An 18,456-nucleotide genomic window follows, 5' to 3' on the forward strand; every position below is an offset into this window, starting at 1 on the left:
GGGCAGGTTGATAAGGTTTTTGTTTCTTAGTAGCAGATAGATGGTGTGATGATAGGAATAGGAACGGCAAAGGCAAGCTACTTTGGTTCGAATTTCAAAAGGGGACAAATTAATACAGCCGCTCCAAAATCAATCCCCATATTCTTAACAGCTGCACACAACACAATAGAATGAATGATTGCCCTTTAATTCTTTTTTTCTGGTTTCTAGTTGGTGGTCCTTACTTGATGAATGCTAAGTGAGAAAATTTCTTAAGCACGCGTTTTTTTTTTTCCAATTGCAAATGGATTTGATCTGATCATAAAATGGTAAATACCGGCATGCTATGACTCGAATGTAACCATAAAATTACATGACAACAATTTTACCGTTGCATTGAGAAGAATCAGTGAAACCCACCCTCGCATTCACATATTTGGATTTGATAATAACAAAAAATAAAACCTCATGGAAATTAATATTTATAAAGTTGTACTAACAATCCCCGTAACTTAGCATAAAGTCATAAACAGCTGCACGTTTGCATTTTTTAAAGTACTAATAGCAGTGATTAATTTCATCATGGTGGATAGGGTAATGTTTCATCCGCACCTTTTTTTTGAGGTGGAGAGGTAGAATGATGAGAGAGATAGGAAGAAAAGAAAAAGTAAGAGAAAGAAAATATGAGATGTGATAGATGATAAGATGAGAGAAATAAAAATAAAAAGAGGTGAAAATGAAATGTTTAAAAAATGAGGTGTGTATATATCATTACTTACTCCGGTGGATTCCGGCAATGGCATTAAATTAAATAATAGATAACAGATTGTAAAATGTGTTTCATTTTTATAAACAAAGATTAAACTTCTCACATGACATTTAATGAATGAGATGAGCAACCACTGAATATACACCCATTTAACTACTGCCAATTCGCATTTGATACATGAGAATATGGACAAATTGAGAGACAGAAGCCCTTAGTACCGGCGCTTTTATTGGCCCTGAAATGGGGGAATTTAAGTGGAAGTTAGTAAGAAGATGGGGTATGCAGCCACTTCTCTTTCGTGCTTGTGACATATATAGGCTTTGACACTCATCCCTGCTACTATACTACCATGTGTTAAGTTTGAATTCTGAATTTTTTAGTTGGATTGGAGTACATTGCCCAAGACTTATTTTTGTATCCTCACTTTTTCTCTCTTCAATTTTTGTCTTTTATTTTTATCAATCTCTGCTTTTTTTCATATCACAACCACCAATCAAATATATTTCTATCCAAGCAAACCAATTTTACACCATTAAATAGGGTGTGAAATGTATTTTTTTCTGTATTTTTCATAAGAAAAATGTTTGATGAAGAGATCAGAGAAAAATAATAGAGATGCATAACTAAAAATGTAATTAATGTAAATTTGTTTGGCTTCCCAAGATATGCCAATAATCGACAATCATAAGACTAATCCTGTAGAAATTTTGAGAGATCACGTTAAGTGGGTATAGTAGACATCTCCCAACAAATGCTTATCCATACGCATCGCGGGAGAAACATTTGTGAATGTTAAATATAATTTCAAAAGTGAAATCCAAATGCACCATTTTGATTTTTGAACTTAAATAATAAATAGTGAGTGATAGGGCGCTCTATGCTGGTCCCCAATTTCTTCAAATAGAGCAATCTAAACCGTCCAGATTGAACCGGACCCACTAGATTCAACGGCCGTAATTCAGTTACTGCAGGGGAGCCTCCTTGTTCTCCATTCTCAAATCCATATTCTCTCTGCTATTAAACACAGCAATTCCATTGCTTAATCTCATTTCTTCTCTCACTTCCTCTTTGGTGCCATTGCTTCATCGTCATTCATCGTTTCAGCGAACAACAATGCTAGCTCTTCAATTCTGAGGTATGTTCAGTATTCTCTTCTCTTCATTTATCAAACCATTTGTAAGATCATGCAATATTGTAATCAAGGACGCCATTCTGTTACTCTGTTTGTTTTCATTTCAGCTTTGATAAGAAAAACAATTTCTAGAAAGCACCTTTCAATTCTCATTTTCATTGGATCTTCCTCAAAATTAAAAAAACAGAGTTGAATCTGCGTGACTCATAGTTTACTAGTTCAGACTTCCTTTTTCACTTTTGAGTTTTGACCATCGCTTCATAAAGTTACCATCATCAACACCTTTTCCTCTGCTCCACTAGACAGTTTTTTTTTCGGCCCTATGATTGTTTAATATTTAATTAATCAAGCCTCATAATCATGTAATTAGTATAATAACTATAAACTGAAAATACCAGCAATGTCCGACCGAAATGCGAGTTCCTTTAACATTTAGTTGAGGTTTCGATTCAATCAGTTGAAAGATAACTATCAACGTAACGTGATCTCAGAGCGTCGAGGATTAGTTTTACCGTTGCCGGTTACGGGATAACTAAATAAAAACAACTATATATATATATATAAGCTGAAAATGTTAAGAAAACTAGTTAATTATAGCTAATTGTGACTTTTTGGGTTTTTGAAATTCTGAATGTAAATGGAAGTTATTTCAAGCGTGACTTTGTACGTACATGAAATTGAATGCATAGCATAGGAATGGCGTGACATGGGGTCCTCAGTGTTAATTAGTCCTGAAAGTTTATTACTATTAAATTTGCCTATAATATGATTGTTGAAATTGGTTTTGAATAATATTTTTGGCTCAGAGTGAGAGATATTGATGATACTACAGTGCAGTGGGTCAGTAAACCATTCGTTCAAAGCTTGTACGGTGAAACACTGACTGGGGAGTGAAGTGAAAGAGATGTTAACAATGAGAAAAAGACTAGCTTGCTGCACCAGGGAGAGGACTATTAGCATCGATTTTGATCAGCAACAGAGTAAGTTCATAACTGTCAGTCAAACACTCTGTACTTGCCGCTCTTTTTTTTTTTTTAATTATTTTCTTTTATCAGTTTAAGTTGATGATTACTAACCATTATTAGTCCCCATTTTGAAAGAAGAGTTTTGAAATTAAATACCAGCTAAGAAAATTAATGTGATGATAAATTAGAAGTATGCTTTATTCTAAATAAGCCCTTTGAAGTTTGAATCAGTAGTAAGACTTGACTAAATTATATTTAAGCATTTTAATCAAGAGTTTTAGCATGAATACTGAGCATGTGATTTTTGTTTATAGAAGGAAGTGGACCAATCAATATTCCTACTTCGTTGAGTTTTCTCCATCAATTTTTTCCCAAGTGGTATAGAATACACCAATTTGAGTCCTTTGTTTGGTTTCTATTGTTTGAGATGTGACATGGGTGTGTTACCGTTTTAGTTCAGTGCAAGTAGGACCACCATGTTAGGTAAATGGAACGAAAATTCAATGAAAGTGTGATGTGAGGTCAAGTCTAAAATCTGAATATATATGAAGTCCTTTGAAGATGGATATGATCGTAGGTGGACCCCAGGAGTGTTGTTATTAGTCATAACTACTACCTGTGCCTCTCCCACTGAAAGATTGATACTGACAAATTGATGTTAATGGGTGAGGAAGTGGGGAAAAACACCATTCATTACTATTCCTTTTGGCTTGTTGAATTTGATGTTATAGCCAGCACTCCACTGGAAGCTTCCTTCTCTGTTTTATCATAATCTTTGTCCCATGTTAAAAATTACCTGGGTGCTATTGGTAAACACTTTTGTGCATGCCCACCTCATTGTGAAAAGATCAAAGCATAATGTCACCAAGTTCAAGTTAGCCAAAAGCCCAAAAGCATATTCACTCTAATAACACAAAGAATATGAAATGGCCACAAACATATTCAAACCGCTTTGCTTTACAAACATTACCTAAAAGATCTATTAACCAAACTCTAATTCGGAATCCAAGAAATCAAATTAGAATTTAAAATTTTATACTTTATTCTATTGATAGAGTATTTTGATGAGTTTTTCGTTCATTATAATCAATTATGAATCTCATAACTACTTACATAAATTTATTTCTAAAATTGATTATTATTTCAAAATCCATTGTAGAAGAGTTTACAATATGTACTTTTTTAAGGGTTGATCTTTGTTATGGAGCTGAAAGCATTGTGGATCTCTTGTACTCTCAACTCTCAAGTTCTACGATCCAACCTGAAAATTAGTAGTACAAGAAAAAGGGTTGCTGATAACACTTGCATGTGACTATATGTTCTATATTATTTATAAATTATAATATAGAATACATCTGAGATTGAGTGTGAAGAAACATTTTGTGATGTCACGGGCATTAAATATATCATTCGGACATAGACAGATTCATGAATTCTGGCAATAATAACATATATTCTTGTCAGTGGATCTGGCAATAGGTGATGACATTAGTTCACTATGATGATCTGCAGTTGGCTAGTTGCAGAGATACTTTGACTTATGAGGAATGCTTATGAAATTTATACCAACTAGGCAGTAAACGAAATCCGTGGGCAGAGAGAGATACGACAGAATCTCAATAATTCATTCTTGACCATTTCTGAGAAAAACCTCTCTGTTTTTTCTTATTTATGAATTACATTTTTAGAATGCAAATACTTTCAATTTCTACTTCTTATAAGCCTAAGGTAGCCTATATATATATGGATGTGTATAATCGGAAAAGTCAGAGCCTATGTGCTTTTTACATAAATAGTATCAAGTAATTGCAGTGATGTACCTAAGTTACTTTATGTTGGCCCTTTTATTTTTGGTAAATTTTCTGTGATGTGCTACTTGTAGTTTGTATGTATGCCTGCAACGTTTATTTGTACAACAGCAGAGAGAATATATTCTTGCATTGTTTTGACAGAGACAGCCAGAGGATTATTTGTTATATACTTATATGTAATATTTTATATTCAAGTTATAAAACCCTTTGGAAATCATAATGTGTGCTATGAATTTATTATGGAATTTCAGGGATTATGACATACAATGGCCTTGAGAGTTGCATTTTAAACAATCAGTCTTATGAAGAAGAGAGCAGAACTAGTAGAGGAGATGGGTGTATAACTGATTCATTTGATGAAGACGATTCCAGTTGTTCCTCTAGCAAAGATGCTTCTGGATCATTCTCTTCAAATTGTTTGAGAATGAAAAGAGATGAAAAGGGATTGGAAGAATGGAAAGTCTCTCAAAGTCCTCAACGTTTTTATGCCAAAGAGAAGAAGCCTGCTTATGTCATGCAACATTCAGATATAGAAGCCATGAAGGAGAAATTTTCAAAGCTCTTGCTAGGGGAAGATGTTACAGGAGGAACTAAGGGCCTCAGCACAGCTTTGGCTCTGTCTAATGCCATCACAAACCTTGCGGGTATGCTTCTAGTCTCAGTGCATATGTTTGAAAATCTTTCTACAACTTATTCTAAAGTCAAAATCAATTATGGAGAGAAGCTTCTGCACAAGTAGCTTCTGGGTGTCATAATTGATTATGAGAAAAAAGTTGATTGATGCAATCATGCTATTAGTCCATGTTACCAGCTTGTCTTGGTTCCTTTAATGATTACATTCAACTGATAAAATATACAACCAACTACCATGTTATCTCTTGTACTAGGGAGAGCACCCCTTGTACTCCTATAAATATAATTTGGCTTATCAAAAAAAATAAACTAACTGCCAAGTAGAATCTAATAATTTATGTTACAATACCAAAAATTAAAAAATGTATTACTTTATGTACAATCATAGAATCTCACTTGTGAGAGTACATGGACTGTTTCTTATTCATTTCTCTTTTTCTTCTGTTTTTATTTTTGAGCCAATGTAAGTCCTTAATGATCATATGCAGTAACGGTTTTTGGTGAGCTATGGAAATTGGAACCTTTATGTGAAGAAAGGAAGAACAAATGGCGAAGAGAAATGGAGTGGTTACTGTCTCCTACTAACTATATGGTTGAACTTGTTCCTGCTAAGCAAATCAGTGCCAATGGTGGGAGGATCTTTGAGGTATCTTTCATTTCAGCTTGATAAGAAAACAGAAAAGGACTATTTTATATATCACATAGCTGTAACATAAGAGAGTCTTCTTCAAACAGATTATGACCCCGAAAGCTCGTGCAGACATCCACATGAATCTTCCGGCGCTTCAGAAGTTAGACTCTATGCTTATTGTATGTTAATTTCATCTCTTTGTTCTCATCAAATTGAGATCTTGATTATTCTTTCAGATATCTTACAAGACTATCACATCTTTTTTGAATTGGCAGGAGGCTTTAGATTCTATGGTGGATACAGAGTTTTGGTATGCTGAGGGAGGAAGCCGTGCCGAAGGGAGGAACTCGAGTGCACGGCATAGCCAACGATGGTGGCTTCCATCACCCCAAGTACCAAAAAATGGCCTTTCTGATACTGAAAGATTGAGGTTGCTTCATCAGAGAAGGGTGGTGCGTCAGATATTCAAGGCTGCCAAATCTATCAATGAAAATGTGTTGCTTGAAATGCCTGTGCCAGCAATTATCAAAGATGCACTTGCAAAGGTGATGATAATCTTGTAATGTTGAACAACTTCCATCTGAATTGAATTGAAATAATATAGTATATCATATGATGGAGCAATTATGATGCAATTAGTGCATTTAATCACTGACACTTCTTAAAATGAGCTCAGGGTTTTGAACTAATAATATGCATCTCTTGATCATTATCACAGGGTAGACTTTTGAGGAACTTTTTCATTATTGGATAAGAAATTTTCAAATGATCATTATAATATGGTAGGCTATAGATGAATTAAATCGCGATTTTCATTGGATCATTACTGAATCTGTTTTCATGTTCCAGTCTGGGAAGACAAACCTTGGACAGGAGTTGCACAAGGTTTTGTTGGATGAATCAAGCAATGGAGAAGACATGCTTAAATCCCTCAATTTGAAATCTGAACATATTGTCCTTGAGACCATTAATAGATTGGAAGCTGCTATTTTCTCATTGAAAGAAAAGATTACAGAACAAGTTAGTCGCAAATCCCCAGCTCGAACCTCATGGTCTTTTGTGAAGGACTCTCTGTCAGAAGTAGATAAAATGGGGTTATTAATGGACCGTGCAGAAACACTCTTACAGCTGCTTAAAATCAGATTCCCAAACCTTCCTCCAACATTTCTAGATGCTACTAAAGTTCAATATGGCAAGGTAAGGCCATTGTGAAAATTTTATGTGAATTTTTTGGCTAAACATTGTGGTAATGTTAGTTGATTAGTTGGTTTCTGTCTAAATCTGTGTAGGATATTGGACATTCCATTTTGGAAGCTTACTCCAGAGTTCTTGGAAACTTAGCTTTCAGCATATTGTCTAGAATAAGAGATATATTGCAGGAGGATTCTTTTAGCAATCCCAATTCGCCTGCGGCGGCGATAAATCTCTCTGAAACTTGGGTGGTGGGTTCTCATGTAAGACACTCCTTACTTGACAAAATGAACAAGGCAAATGGACAATGTTGTGATTCTAGTTTTGATAGTACTTCAGATTTAGAACTATCTATTGATGCCAAATCCAGTGTTGAAATAGCTACACCAAGCCGGAGTAGTGCCTGGTGTATTAGTAGAGAGGCTTGTACAAGTGTGTCTCCTCAAAATTCCCCATAGTGGGTTTTGTTTATTTGCTTTTGTAAATGATGTTATTATTACATGCTTAGTATGAATAGAAGCAAACTCATAGGTTTGCTGATCTTGAATTTTGGGTGTTATTTTTTTGCTAAATACTCATTAGTGATCATAGATTATGGTCTTTTTATGTATCCCAGAACTTCCGTTTGACTGAGTTTACAATACAAAATTTTATATAACCAAACAAGTGGCTAAATTCACCAATTAGTAATTCTCTTGAGCTTCGGCTTTTAAGAAAGTACAACGTTCAAGATCATGATAATCAGGATGAGTCTGACTGATCTTTGTAATTTTATAAATAATTCGATATATGTACAAAGAATATTTGGAACAAGGAGAAACACACTTTATGACACGCCATTTTCTAATACACTATCTATTGTTGGATGAAGTTCTATATTATTTGAGCAATGTGAGACTTATTGAATAAAGGTATTTTTTAAAGCAAAAAGGAAAGTATATTTCTGAATAAGAAAAGAGCAAAATTTACAAATAAAACTGCGCCCTAAAGTTCAATAAAAACAAAACAACCAGCCAAAATGAGGGAACACCCAACCAACTCAAGAAGAGCATCCACCACCCAAAAAGCTATCTCCAAAAAATCTTAGAACCACAACAAAGCCTTTATGAACAAAGAACCCCAAACAAAAAACCAGCAAAATCATATTCTTGCATGATACTCCACCATCTCAGCCATTAAACATAAATTAGTTTCCTCATTGAAGCCATCAAACACCAAGCCAAACTACCTTCCTTACTAAGCACGATGAGCTCTAATCATAATTTATGGGAATAGATCCTCTAGACATTGTAAAAAAAAGGTTAATATATGTGGAGAAGACACTAAAGAATCGTTCTTACAAGAAGAAGATGAAGTAGATTGTTAAAATGGATCGAACACCAAACACATTAGATCAATTCATACCAGATTATTTTAGCTTAAGCAGATGTCTCAATTTCTTTAAATCTTTATTAGTGCAGCTACATTAAATATTTAATATCAAAAACTTTGTCATCCATAATTATCATACTCAACTCGAAGAAAATAATTCAATTTAAAAATAAAATGGTCTTTCATTTTTATTTTTATTGGTTTAACAACCTCAGCATGAAAATTAGTTATCTGACCTGGCCCAGCACCCAATGGGTACGGGATAGAACGCAACTGAGGAGATTCTCCGACACGGCGGCGCCGCCGTCAACATTAAACTTAGCCCATCCATCGTCCGGAGGATACTGCCGGCGACAAACCAGTTCAATTTGCTCGGGACCCAAATCAACATCTTCATCTCTATGTAAGGAGAACTAATTGGTGAATTTAGTTCTGCCCAAGTAGGTTTTCAATGAATGATGGTGAATTGAGTTCAATCCTTCATGTTGCTAATTTTGAGGGTTTTGATGATGAAATTGAATCTGTGTTCTGCAAATTTGGGGCTATTATTATATATTATGACATTATCAAGACAAAAACAAACACTGAAATTTGAGAAAATTGCATATGTATGCAACTACTACTGAAATTTTGCAAAAGCAAAGCAACATTGTTAAACTGGCACATTACATGTTGTGTTTCATAGGTTCTTAGCATCATGAAATGCCTTTTTGATCATGTTTAGCTCTCTAGTGACATCCACTATACTCATTCTTTCTTTTGGTGATTCCAGTGAACAAGCTAGTCCAATCCTAAACAGTGATGCTAAGCATTTCTCAACTGATGTGTCTTCAATTGCTGCTTCTACATCTGTAGGTGCAAGAGATGGGTCCAGAATCTGTGACAAATTATCAGGAAATGAAATTTCAACAAACTTGTGCAGATTTTGACCGTCTTCGAACATTTCATCTGTGGGCCTTCTTCCGGTAAGCATTTCCAACACAAGAATCCCGAAGCTATACATGTCGCCATGTGTGGACACTTCAGAGCCCATTCCGTACTCTGAAGTATGTAGCAAACTGTTTGTGCTTTGTAACTAATAAAATAGGAGAATTTAAATGATTCGAGAGTTTGAAACATACCTGGAGGAGCATAGCCAACGGTCCCCTTTACTCCGATAGTACTAGTTTGCTTATGAGAGGTACCATTGATGGTTGATATAATTCTTGCTATGCCAAAATCACTCACATGAGCAACCATGTCATCATCAAGAAGAACATTGCCCGGCTTTAAATCACAATGGAGGACCAAATGCCCGCATTCGTCATGAAGGTAATGTAATGCACAAGCAACATCAATGATGATATTTAGCCTTTGATCAAGGTCCAGTGTTCCTGGACGCTCTCCACTTCCTGTCACTGGATGTAACCACTGTTCTAAGCTTCCATTTTTCAGGTATTCAAAAACTAGAGCTTTAAATTCTTGTCCTTTGTGGTCTGTACTGGAACAACATGTTACAATCTTAACCAGATTTCGATGTCTTATATTTTTAAGAGCATTACATTCAGCAATGAAACTCTTGTGAGCTCCCTTCTTTTCAAGATTTAGGACCTTTATGGCGACAACTCTATCTTCTGACTCTAGAGTTCCTTTGTAGACAGACCCAAAATTTCCAGATCCAATCAGATATCTAGCTGAGAACCCTTCAGTTCCGTTGTGTAGGTTTTGATAAGAAACAATAGGCAGTTGATCAGTTGTTGGTGAATGAGATGATGGTTTCATGTTTCTTTTTCTCATCCAGTAGATAGATAGAATAAATAGCAGTATGAGAATGAAAGCAACCCCACTAACTATCACTGCTATCAACCTGAAATTATGGTGTTTTGCATGTTTGTTACCTTTGACAGGGCATGTCGGTAAATGCAGCTTTGAAATACCTCCACAAAGGTAATTGTTTCCAGTTACCACCGCCGCACTTGCATTTCCAAAGACACCTTCAGTTGGTACCTCTCCTTCCAAGTTGTTGAAAGACACATTGAAGTATTCTAGGAAAACAATATTCTGCAAACCTTTAGGAATTGATCCAGACAAGCGGTTCCGTGATAGGTCCACTCCTTGAAGATCTTTGAGAGAAGCCAAAGAGGACGGTATGATTCCATGGAAGGAATTCCCTTGTAAATAAAGGTACTCCAACCTTATGCAATCTCCAATGGATGCGGGAATGCCACCAGACAGATGATTTTCTGAGACATTTATCTTCTCTATGTATTTTAACTTGGCCATTTCACTAGGTAGACTTCCACTCAGTGAGTTTTGTGACAAGTCCAGTAAGTTTATTAATGAGGAAAGGCTAGAAACCTCTGAAGGTATGGTTCCTTTAAGGTTATTCTGCGAAAGGTCCAGGGATTGTAACTTTTGGCAGTTTCCAATTGTGGGTGGGATAGGTCCTCCTAACATATTTTGTGCTAAACTCAAATAATACAAGTGACTGAGGTTGCCTATGAAGGCTGGAATATTTCCTGACAACTGGTTTCCACTCAAGTCTAATACTTGTATCTTCTGAAACTTCCCAAAAGTAGTTGGAATAAGCCCTTCAAAATGGTTATATTCCATTGTCAAAAGAGTTAAGTTTGTTAGATTTCCTAATTCCGAAGGGATTTTTCCTGATATATGATTGCCCCCAAGGTATAGCCGACTGAGTTGGGCTGACAAACTCCCCAAGAAATTTGGTAAACTACCCCCAAAATTATTCCCTGCTATATTTAATATTTGCAATTTGCTACAATTTGTCAATGATTTTAGAAAATCTAAATCATTAGTTGAATTGTCACCTAGATTGTTTATAGACAATTGTAGGAACCAAAGATCTTTTAGCTTACCTAGACTTGGAACTTGTCCTGAGAAATTGTTCAGAAAGATATCAAATACTGTAAGAGTAGAAGCATTTGCAACGGAAGTGGGAATTGGACCTGAGAGTTGATTCCTACTAATTGCAAAAAACTGGAGATTGAGTAGGCTGTGGAACATATTGGGTGGAAGAGAGCCATTGAAGAGATTCATTGCAGCTGCAATCACAGTAAGAGATGACATATTGTAAAGACAAGAAGGAAATGTACCAGACAATTTGTTGACCTCCAGTACTATTATTTTCAACTTTCTGAGGCGACATATTTCTTTTGGAACATCTCCCACCAAGTTATTATAAGCCACTGAGAGAGCAGTTAGGGATGAAAGATTCCCTAGGAATGGTGGAACTCCTCCTGTTAAACTGTTTTTTCCAACGTTTAACAGTTGAAGCTTCTGAAGAGAGCCAATTCCAACAGGTATTTTGCCAGTCAGATTATTGCCATACAAATCTAAGCCTTTGAGATAAGAGCATCTTGTCAAGTTTGAAGGGATTTCACCTACCAAGGAGTTATTGGTGAGAAAGAGCTTCTGCAATTGCAGCAACTGACCCAGCTCCTGTGGGATTTTTCCTAAGAACTTGTTGTTTCCAAGGTTGAGGTTTCTCAGAGAAGAGAGATTGCCAACATGGGGAGATATGGATCCATGCAAATCATACCCTGTTAGGTTCAACTCTGTAACTCTTTGATGCATGGGGCTGCATGTGATTCCATGCCAGTGGCAGAAGTGTGTTGAACTATTCCAAGAAACCAAGATTCCAAATGGATCTTTGGATATTGATTCCTTGAATTTGAGCAATGCCAAATGGTCAGTGTGGTTTTCCAATGCAAAGGCACTCGTTCTGTTTGAGTCAAAACACAATAAATGAATAAAGAGAAGCAGGTGAAGAAGGTATGTATACCAAAACATAGGAAACAAGAAAGAAAAATGCTTCATTTGGTTCAGCAGTAGCAAGAGGCTGCTGGCTGCTGCAATCGTTGGTTATCTTATGCTAGATTGCTAATACAGTAATTAGGTTTCTACTGAAGGAGCATATGCTAATCCTTTGTTAGTGTATGGGTTCAAATACTAGGTGGAGTCAACATGTGGTGCAAATTTCAAGGTCTTCTAAATCAAGTCAATGGATCTTACAGACAAAGAAGCATGTGATATGGAAGTGAAACTCACTCAATTATATCACTAGACAAAACTTGGAAATTACATGGAAATTTTCATCAACTTCTGGAGAATGAATTTGCCACCGATCCTATTTTTCCTTCAACATAATTAATTTTTCTAGTCACTTTTGTTGAACTTTTGTAAAATTAAGGCATAAGTCCCATTTTTGCTCATACCATCTGTCTTTATTTAAATTTAGTATTCTTTGACTTTAATTTTGTATTTTCATTTCTTCGCTTCATTTTCATTTTTATCTCAATCTCAGTTTTAGTTTATTTCTCTATTTCAATTTAAACTTTGTTCAATAAAATATTTAATAAATGAGACTTACTTTATTAGAAAAAAAAATCTAAAATCAAAAAATAATTACCAATTAATTAAATGTTAAATTAAAATATTAATTGGTTATAAACTTAAAAAAATTAACTAAAATAAAATAGAAACATAAAAATGAAACTTTGAGTTAACTTAAAGAGTTTAATTACTATACATTGACAATTTAAAAAACTTTTACAGAATCATTTAGTTAGAATTCATCAATTTGTCATGTTATAATTAAATATGAATTTAAAAATATTGAAATGAGGAATTGAGAAAAATGATTGGATCCATATGTAAAACTCTATATAATGTTATAAATTAAATCATAACTTAAAAAGAAATAGCCAAGTGATACACCAAACACTCTCAAATTAGCGCAAAAATCCCTCATTCTGTCGCTTTTTGCTGATGCAGCCCCAATTTGTATGAGAGGAGGATTGTGCAGCCCAGCCCCTGTTGCTGCTATTGCCGCATTTTCTGAAGGTTAGAGACTGCAACTTCCACTGCACTTTCAATTAATCTAGTGTTACCATTTGTTTACTATTATTTCTTATCCATCTTGGTTTGTAATCTGTTTCTATTTTGCTTTCTAAAACATACATTTGAGATTAAGTCTCTTCATAATAATTTGGACACATTAAAGCTTCTACAAAAATAAAAATAAAAAATACATCCATCCATTGCAAGCCTTACCAACAAGTTTTATTAACTGGTTTATAAAAAAGACAACAGCAACAAGGAAAGGATAATTGCTACCAGTAATAATACAATGTTACCACTACATCATGTGCTTTGTGGTTGTAATGCTGCTTAATTGCCTCAATTAAACACCAGTGCAATGAAAGAAACTTTTGATTATATTAAGCTCCCTTGTGACATGAACCATGCTCATTCTCTCTTTTGCTGATTCCATTGAACATGCAAGTGCAATCCTAAATAGTGAAAGTAAACATTTCTCTACATTAGGTTGCAATTGCATAATGCCAAGGTTCCCATCCTCAGTATCCTGGTTGAATTCATTGAGAATAATGGGGTCCACAATTTGCAAAAGACTATCTGAAATTGAAAGTTCAACATAATTATGGAGATTATGACCATCTTTAAACATTTCATCTGTGGGCCTCTTTCCGGTTAACATTTCTAAAATCAGAATTCCAAAGCTATACATGTCACCTTCAATTGACACCTCAGAACCCATTCCATACTCTACAAAGTAATGAATATCAGTTAGTTCTTGTTAAGTTAACATTGATGCAAATAAAGGATCCAGAAAACAAGAGCTAAAACTTGAAATTAAAAAAATTCACTACTTAAAACAGAATAATGTTATGCCATACCTGGAGGAGCATAGCCAATAGTTCCCTTTATTCCAATTGTGCTACTTTGCATCAGAGAGGCTCTTGCTGTTGAGAGCAATCTGGCTAAGCCAAAATCACTCACGTGAGCTACCATGCAATCATCTAGAAGAACATTGCTAGGCTTTAAATCACAATGAATGACAGGCTGCTCACATTCAAAGTGAAGATAATGGAATGCTGATGCAACATCGACAATGATATTGAACCTTTGCTCAAGATTCAATGTTTTGTGTTGATCTGTAGTTTCTTGATGCAACCAACTGTCTAAGCTTCCGTTGCTCATGTACTCAAAAACTATAGCTTTAAATAAAGGTACTCCAAGCTCATGCAATCTCCAATGGTTGCAGGAATGTCACCAACCCGATGATTTTCTGAGACAATTATGTTTTGAATATGTTTTAGCCACCCCACTTCACTAGGTAGATTGCCACTTAGTGAGTTATGTGACAGGTCCAGTAAGTTTGTTAATGAGGAAAGACTAAAAACCTCCACCGGTATGGTTCCTTTGAGGTTGTTTTCTGAAAGGTCTAGGTATTGTAACTTTTGACATTTTCCTATACTACGAGGAGTATTTCCTTGTAAATTATTTTGTCCTAAACCCAAATGAAACAACTGAGTGAGGTTTCCAATGGAGGCCGGTATATCTCTTGACAACTTGTTTCCTCCCAAGTCTAACATTTGCATTTTCTTAAACGTCCCAAAAGCAACCGGAATAGTCCCTTCAAAGTGGTTAAATTCCATGGTCAGAACTATTAGGTTAATTAGATTACCTAATTCCATAGGAATTTTTCCTAATATGTCATTACCCTCAAGATATAGTTGACTGAGTTGGGTGGATAAATTGCCCACAAAATTTGGCAGAGGACCTCCAAAATTGTTGTAGGATATAGATAGAATTTGCAACTTACTAAAATTTGTCAGTGATTCCAAAAAAAATAAATCGTTAGTTGAATTGTCACCTAGATCATTAGAAGACAAACTTAGGAACCAAATTTCTTGTAGCTTCCCTAGACTTGGAACTTGTCCGGTGAACCTGTTTAGAGTGATATCAAGTAGTGCGAGGGATGAAGCATTTGAAACAGAAGTGGGGATTGGACCTGAGATTTGATTCTCGCCAATTGCAAAAGCTTGGATGTTAGGGAGGGTGTGGAACATGTTGGGCGGAAGAGAGCCATAAAATTCATTGACTGCAGCTGAGATTATAGTAAGAGATGACATGTTGTAAAGACACGAAGGAAATGTACCTGACAATTTGTTCACACTCACAAGGAGAAATGTCAAGTACCTGAGGCGGCATATTTCTTGTGGAATGTTTCCCTCCAAGTTATTATAATTCAGAGAGAGATACGTCAAGGATGAAATATTCCCTATGAATGGTGGGACTCCGCCAGTTAAATTGTTTCTAGAAACTGACAATACTTGAAGCTTCCGAAGAGAGCCAATTTCATTTGGTATCTTGCCAACCAGAACATTTCCAGATAGTTGTAAGCCTAAGAGATCAAAGCAGGTTGTTAAATTTGTAGGAATCTCCCCTGCAAAGGTGTTATTGGTGAGGGAGAGTTGCTGCAACTGTGACAACCAACCGAGTTCTTGTGGGATATTCCCATACAAGTTGTTGCTTGTGAGGTCGAGATTTCTCAAAAAAGAGAGATTGCCAAGATGAGGAGACAATGATCCGTGCAACTGATATCCTGTTAAGTTCAACTCTGTTACTCTTCGGTGCTTGAAGTTGCATGTGATTCCATGCCACTTGCAGAAATGGGTTGAACTATTCCAAGATTCTAGGATTCCAGATGGATCACTGGATATTGATTCCTTGAATTTAAGCAGTGCAAAAAGATCCGTACGGTATCTGGAAGTAGAGGCAGTTGCTTTTGAGCCAAAGTTGAAAATAAAGAGAAGATATAAAAACGTAGCAAACATCTTCATTTGGTCGATTAACTTGAGGCTATTAGATGGTGGAATTTGAATGTCTATTGTTCGATATAGCTGTATATATATACACACTATGCAGGTTTACTCAATGGTATATGATAGCTTCTAAAGTGATGATACTGATTAAAGATCCCAATGTTGACTTCATATGGATCCAGATAAGATGAAACTAATACTGCAAATGAACAGCCATGGCCTGTGGTTGAAAGCTCTTCAGTTAAAGGAAAAGGTAACACATAACACGTACATTTAAACTGTGATAGGTGTGTTGAAAGTTGAATTTGATCTCCCTGTTCACAAATAGTTCCACATTTTTAGCCTGCACTTAATTGTTTGATCCTTGTATGATTCTTGTATACTGAGTTCATTTTTATTATTTTCAAAAGTTCTTCCCCTTGGATAGATTGAAAGATCATGGCATAGGAAGCTGGCTTCATTTTAATTATTTGTATGTTTTCTTCTAATTAATTGCTGATTTCTAACTGTTAGAAATCACATGGATTTCTTCAATGGGATCCCAAACATAGCAAAAGGGAGAATAGGAAAATTGATTCCAATATTCATTCATTATTAAAATTGATAGTGAAAAATTACAATGAATATGCTATTTATAACACAACTTCCTAACTAACTATTTCACTTCTAACAAACTACTAACACTCACTACTAACTATTTACAATGTGATTCTTATATTTCTAATATCCCCCCGCAAGCTGAATGTGGTATGCAATAGCACATCCAGCTTGAGAATAGAACTACCCAAAATGTAATGATGAAAATCAAATCCAGTATATAAGCAATAGCAATCTTCAGAGTCTGCAACTCTTAATGGTATGTATGAATTTCTGAATTTGTAGAATCTCCACTTCATGTACTCATAAACTGACAGCCTTCTCTTATCCTCTAAACAGAATCCAATCAGTATAACCAACATAGTGCTTGATCCATCTTGAACCTCGGTTCCAGGGAGGAAAAATTAATTATGGGAAGTCTGCAGTATTAATACATTGCTGCACTACTTGCTGAATTTTCTTTATTGCTTCCAAGTACTCATCATGCAAATACTCTGAGAAATGATGTGGCAGCACAACAAACTTCACCATTCAAGCCTTCAAGGGCAATAGCAAGAAATATGGATATTATCTTGAGAGTGATTTCCTTCCATTTTATTCCCTTGAACATCTCACAAGGACATAATGAAACATATCCAGCACAAAATTCAGCAATCAACAACTCTATCACTATCTCAGCAGTGGTAGCAATGGAGTAAAATGAATCAGTTCGGAAATAAGGAGAAATAGGCACTTCTAATGAAAACTTGACATCTTCAACGCATAAAAACATATCTCCTACATTCACAATCAACAATCTCAAGAGCCCAAGTTCTTCACTGCAACTGTTACAACAGACAAGTACCAATGCATCCCGATATATGCTCAAATTTAAAGCTCCACCTATTCGTTTACCAAACAACTCGAACTGAACCTGCTCCAACTGCTTAATGAGCATCTATCAATCATTGGAGCATTTACGCAAGAATATCCTATCATTGTGTCATTTTCACAAACAGCTTGTGAACAATCCCTAAATCCTCCAGGATCAAATGAAAGTTTCTTAGGGAGATTTACTATCTCAGAGTAATTTCCACAAACACTTGGTGTGCAAATCCAAAGACCATCAATCTCAAGCAATAGGTTCAAATCATTCTTCCAACCAAAAGAAAAATTCCTTAATCCTAGCCAATACAATTCCATTTCTGTCATGGCTGATTTTCTAGCAAACGGACAACTTAATTAACATGTAGGCAAACTGTGATTGGAAATAGATCTTTGGTCACTTCAATTCCATCAAACCTATAAGTTAAGGCATCATCTAAAGTTATTGGATGTGAATTGTTATGCCCATTTCACATTTATTAATTATAACAGTGATAGATGTGTTGAACTTGAAAGTGGAATTTGATCTCTACACTCAATAGTTCCACATTTTCAGGATTCACTTCATTTTAAATGGTATTTCCTTGCCTAATATTAACGTATTTAACCGTTTTAAAGTGTGGAATGATTACTTGCAGGTAGATAATAAACTATGGTGGCTTTTAAATATTTAGTAATTATTAACTGTTGATAGGCGAAGGTGCACTCTTTTCTTTTAAGCATTTCATATTCCTCGTATAATTTGATCCGATTCTTGTAAAAGTTGTTACCGAGTCTATCCTAGATCTGTTTATTGGAAACCAGCCATATATGGGCCCTCGCAGATGTCCTACAATTTCTACGCTCCAGATGTATAATTCTGGGTGTGAGGGGTGTGCTCAA

At 35.5% G+C, this 18,456-nt stretch overlaps 3 protein-coding genes across 10 annotated transcripts; 1 reads left to right on the forward strand and 2 right to left on the reverse strand.

The window, feature by feature from the left end:
- The first annotated feature begins 1,004 nt into the window (after positions 1–1,004).
- On the forward strand, positions 1,005–7,658 carry LOC130740284 (rop guanine nucleotide exchange factor 14-like). 6 transcript variants are annotated; one of them, XM_057592831.1, is made up of 8 exons: positions 1,005–1,883; positions 2,713–2,860; positions 4,908–5,300; positions 5,778–5,935; positions 6,025–6,099; positions 6,196–6,465; positions 6,770–7,117; positions 7,210–7,658. In XM_057592831.1, the coding sequence occupies exons 2-8, from the start codon at positions 2,785–2,787 to the stop codon at positions 7,567–7,569; spliced, it is 1,680 nt and encodes a 559-aa protein (XP_057448814.1). In that variant the 5' UTR covers positions 1,005–1,883; positions 2,713–2,784; the 3' UTR covers positions 7,570–7,658. The 6 variants fall into 6 exon arrangements, with proteins under 6 accessions (XP_057448814.1, XP_057448812.1, XP_057448813.1 ...); XM_057592829.1 differs by having other exon boundaries at positions 1,739–1,883; positions 2,687–2,860; XM_057592830.1 differs by having other exon boundaries at positions 1,868–1,883; positions 2,718–2,860.
- Positions 7,659–8,599: 941 nt separating this feature from the next.
- LOC130740281 (probable LRR receptor-like serine/threonine-protein kinase At3g47570) lies at positions 8,600–12,754 on the reverse strand. Of its 3 annotated transcripts, none has more exons than XM_057592822.1 (3): positions 9,604–12,754; positions 9,152–9,523; positions 8,600–9,010 (listed from the first exon to the last, which is right to left on the reverse strand). In XM_057592822.1, the coding sequence occupies exons 1-2, from the start codon at positions 12,299–12,301 to the stop codon at positions 9,162–9,164; spliced, it is 3,060 nt and encodes a 1,019-aa protein (XP_057448805.1). In that variant the 5' UTR covers positions 12,302–12,754; the 3' UTR covers positions 8,600–9,010; positions 9,152–9,161. The 3 variants fall into 3 exon arrangements, with proteins under 3 accessions (XP_057448805.1, XP_057448806.1, XP_057448803.1); XM_057592823.1 differs by lacking the exon at positions 8,600–9,010 and having other exon boundaries at positions 9,073–9,523; positions 9,604–10,164; positions 10,360–12,754; XM_057592820.1 differs by lacking the exon at positions 8,600–9,010 and having other exon boundaries at positions 9,073–9,523.
- Positions 12,755–14,496: 1,742 nt separating this feature from the next.
- Positions 14,497–16,125, reverse strand: LOC130737124 (putative receptor-like protein kinase At3g47110). Its single transcript, XM_057588893.1, has one exon. It carries the CDS (start codon positions 16,123–16,125, stop codon positions 14,497–14,499), a length of 1,629 nt encoding a protein of 542 aa, XP_057444876.1.
- Positions 16,126–18,456: the final 2,331 nt, after the last annotated feature.

This window comes from Lotus japonicus, chromosome 2 (assembly GCF_012489685.1).
Source record: "Lotus japonicus ecotype B-129 chromosome 2, LjGifu_v1.2".
In the NCBI taxonomy this organism is placed as follows: Eukaryota; Viridiplantae; Streptophyta; class Magnoliopsida; order Fabales; family Fabaceae; genus Lotus; species Lotus japonicus.